Source organism: Vipera berus (genome assembly GCF_964194415.1).
Source record: "Vipera berus genome assembly, chromosome: 1".
Taxonomy (NCBI): domain Eukaryota; kingdom Metazoa; phylum Chordata; class Lepidosauria; order Squamata; family Viperidae; genus Vipera; species Vipera berus.
This window is the reverse complement of record NC_138202.1, coordinates 10,174,781-10,178,909: the sequence shown is the minus strand read 5'-3', so window position 1 is coordinate 10,178,909 and position 4,129 is coordinate 10,174,781. Positions and strand designations below refer to the sequence as shown.

At 49.3% G+C, this 4,129-nt stretch overlaps 1 protein-coding gene across 1 annotated transcript; it reads left to right on the top strand.

Moving 5' to 3' along the window:
- Window positions 1–3,079: 3,079 nt before the first annotated feature.
- LOC308660609 (gap junction beta-4 protein-like) lies at window positions 3,080–3,808 on the top strand (the record flags this gene model as incomplete). Its single annotated transcript, XM_081315030.1, has 1 exon — window positions 3,080–3,808. One exon carries the CDS (start codon window positions 3,080–3,082, stop codon window positions 3,806–3,808), a length of 729 nt encoding a protein of 242 aa, XP_081171156.1.
- Between the last annotated feature and the right edge of the window lie 321 nt (window positions 3,809–4,129).

Sequence of the window (4,129 nt, the reverse complement as noted above, 5' to 3'; positions counted from 1 at the left end):
TGTTCACCATATACAGATTAACCAGGTTCAGCTTGGCTTAACTACTACTACTACTACTACTACTAATAATAATAATAATAAAGTTGGAAGGGACCTTGGAGGTTATCTAGTCGAACCCCCTGCTCAGGCAGGAAACCCTATACCATTTCAGACAAATGGCTGACCAGTCTCTTCTTAAAAACCTCCAGTGTTGGAGCATTCACCACTTCTGGAGGCAGGTTGTTCCCCTGGTTAATTGTTCTAACTGTCAGGAAGTTTCTCCTTAGTTCTAGGTTGCTTCTCTCCTTGATAAGTTTCCATTCGTTGCTTTTTGTCCTGCCGTCAGGCGCTGTGGAGAATAGCTTGACTTCCTCTTTTTTGGGACAGCCCGAGATATTGGAACACTGCTATCATGTCACCCCCTTGCCCTCCTCTTCATTAAACTAAACATTTCACTTGGAGAGATTATCCAAGATCAGCTAAACACGGCCAGCTAGTGTGGTGTGTTTTTTTTTAAATTCCATTTATATCCCGCCCTTCTCCGAAGACTCAGGGCGGCTTACAAGCTTAGCAGTAGCCTTCATTCTATGTATATGCCTGCTTATTAGGGCTTTCACACACACCCCCAAGCGGCATTATTACAAAGTCAGCTTAATTGCCCCCAACAATCTGGGTCCTCATGCGCTCATGGCCTGAAACTCCCAAAGGTGCCTTCCCAGAAGCCAAAAAAGGCGATCCCGAAGGTGCTTCTCCAAAAGGCAGCTGAACTTGCTTAGTTTTTCCTTTGAAAACGTTTCACTTCTCATCCAAGAAGCTTCTTCAGTTGAATGAACTGAAGAAGCTTCTTGGATGAGAAGTGAAACGTTTTCAAAGGAAAAACCAAGCAAGTTCAGCTGCCTTTTGGAGAAGCATCTTTGGGACAACCGTGGCTTGTAGGGTTGAGAATCTACATAGACATCAAGGTCTAAAAGTGAATTGGATCAACTCAAGGATATTTTTGACAGCATTTTAAGCTCCTGGCTAACTAACTTTAAGCCTGGAGTCTACTTTACTTTAAAAGGCAGCCGAGAGCAACTTTTTATTCATTCTGAAAATTTATATGGGCTGCCCAAGTCACTCATGGTGACTCTGGGAGGCCTACAGAAATAAAATAACCAAATACAAGACCCCCACCCCCACCCCCCACCCCCCAAATTGCCATCAAACCCACCACTTGATGGGTTCCCTATCAACCTGGTGTTCCCAGGCCTGCTGACAAAACCAGGTCTTCAGGGCATTTAGAAAGAGTGTCAAGGTTGAAGTCAACCTTATCTTCGTAGGAAGATGTTCCAGAGGGATGGAGCCAGCACAGAGAAGACCTGTCAACCATTCCGCTGGTAAATGCAGCAAAAGAAACTCCTGGGACGGTGTTTTTGCCAAGAATGTAACTTTATTGATAATTCCACATAGGCACAGAAGTAGCAGAGCCGGTTCTAGTTTTCGCACAAAAACCAGCAGAGGCAAAATCCCCTTTTTCTCCTGGAGTGCCCCACAGTTCATTGTCCACCAGTCAATAGCATTCATTTTGTTTTGGGAACGTTCTGAGCAGTTCGAGGGGTTTCTTCAGTGTTGGGGTGTTGGGACTGTCCTGGGCTCCCTCCCAAGCCCCCCTTGCATTCCAATATTTTCCCTCTCCCCCCCCCTTTCTATTGTTTGGTTGCGAGCAGGGGCGCGTGGCGAGTCAGCCATGAGAAGGCCCTTCTTGGTCCTACTAGATCAGGGATCTTCAAACTTGGCCCTTTAATGACTTGTGGACTTCAACTCCCAAAATTCCTCAACCAGAATTCTGGGAGTTGAAGTCCACAAGTCATAAAAGGGCCAAGTTTGAAGACCCCTGTAGCCCCTACTTAGGGTAGGGACCCGTAACACAGACATGTCAAACACAAGGCCCGGATCCGGCCCACAAAGTGGTTTCATGTGGCCCGCGAAGCCATCCTGGAAACAGTGAGGGAACGGCCTCCACTGCCTTGGCCCTGGCCCAGAGACCCTCCTTCTGCCAGAGACCCTCAGATCTGTCCCACTCCTGCCCAGGCCCCCATAGGCACCCTTGATGCGAACGATGTAGAGCTGGCCACGCCCACCCAGTAGGCCATACGCACTCTAGCCACGCCCACCCAGTAGGCCACACCCACCCTGGCCATACCCACCCTGGCCATATTGTTTTAATTGTTGGGCTTAAGTAATTTAATCTATTTTAATTTATACTATTTTTATATTGTATTTTATGCTGCCCTGTAAACCGCCCTGAGTCCTTCAGGAATAGGGCGGTATAAAAATTTAATTAAATAAATAAATAAATACCCACCCGGCCCCCTGAGGGCAACCACAATGCTGATGCGGCCCTCAATGAAATTGAGTTTGACACCCCTGCCGTAACATATCATGCTTCCTTGCTCAGGTGGGTTGGGTAGATATCACTGGGAAAAGATGGTCCTTCAAATAATCTCGGCCCTGGCCACATAGGGCAGGGGTAGGCAACCTTAGCTATTTTATGACTCGTGGACTTCAACTCCCAGAATTCCTGAGCCAGCCAGGCTGAGGGGAAAGGGGGTTTCCAAGTTGAGCCATGTTGGCTCAGGAATTCTGGGAGTTGAAGTCCACGAGTCATAAAAGAGCCAAGGTTGCCTACGCCTGATATATAGGGCTTTACAGGTGACAACCAGCACCTGGAACTGGACTGGAAGCATGTGTGCAACCAATGCAGCTCCCTCACATGTGCAAATCTAGACTTGTGCAACATCATGCAGCCCACTGCACCTTGAATCAATTGAAGCTACTGGATATTTTTCGAAGGCAGCCCCATATGGAGTGTGTTTATGGTAGCTGAGACGAGGTGACTGGGGCGTGGACGACTGTGAGCAGGGTGTAACTGATGCACAAGCCACAGTTGCGTAAAGGCTCTCCTGACCACCACTGCCAGCTGCTTCTCAAGCAGCAGTCTCAAGTCCAGGAGAATCCCCCAGATTACATACTGGGCCCATCTGGGGACCAACTTCTATGAATCTTAAAAGGAATGTGAGCAATCACAGTATGCAACATTTTATTGCAGCCAAAAGCCATGATGGAGAAAGAAGCAATCACCACTCTGCTTAGTGGCACCGGCGATCAAGCACCAGGGCTGTGCCGAGCCAGCCTGGCCGGTCTCGCCGTTTTCCGTCTGGGATTCCTGATCTTAGGAGCTGCAACGGTTTGGCGGGACGAGTCGGCTGACCTGCTGTGCAATTCTACCCAGCCGAGCTGCCTGCTTGCTTGTTGGGATGAAGCCTTTCCCATCTCTCCTCTCAACCTCTTCCTGTTGCAGACAGCCAGTCTCCTCACCCACGGCTTAGCTTGTGTGTTCCTGTTTCCCGCCCGGGACGTCCAGGGCAAGGGCCTCGGTGGGCAGAGTCAGCCCTGGAGCCCTGGCCTAAAGCTCAGGTTGCATTTGGCCAACCTCTTGGCCAAGACTCTCCTGGAGGGCCTCTTTGTGATGACCTTCCACAGCCTCTACGGCCACTATCCAGAGACGCTCGATTTCCCCCCTTCTGTGTCTTGTCCTGAAGCCACGTGGTGTACGATCCAGGGGGCCAGCCGAATGGAGGCATTCGGCCTCTTGATAGCTGGCACATCCTGGGCTTCTATCTCAGTGGCTGCCATTGCCGTGTGTCTTGCCATCAGGGAAATGCTTCAAACCACCTTCTCGTCCTGCAAAATGCCGCTAATGGGAAAGCCTCTTCTTAGTTCAATGTGCTCGCCGCCCTTCAAAGGTGACCTTACGTGGAAGAGATCTTACAACAGGGTTCCAGTTTAAGGGGGGTCTGATTATTTGGGAGTCTTCATCTTCACCTCTACGTCTGGTCTGGAGATCATCTACAAGTAGTCCTCAACTTACAACCAGGACTGGGACCAGAATTTGGTTTTTTAGCACTGCAGTTAAGTGAGTCGTGCTCAGTGGTGGGATTCAGCCGGTTCGCATCACTTCGGCAGAACTGGTGGATAATTTTTTGTTGCCCAGGCCCAGAATGGAAGTGGCATCCACACAGAGAACCAGTGGTTCACATATTTGAACCCCATCACTGTATCTATCTATCTATCAATCCATCCAGTGGTGGGATTCAGCCGAACCGGTAGT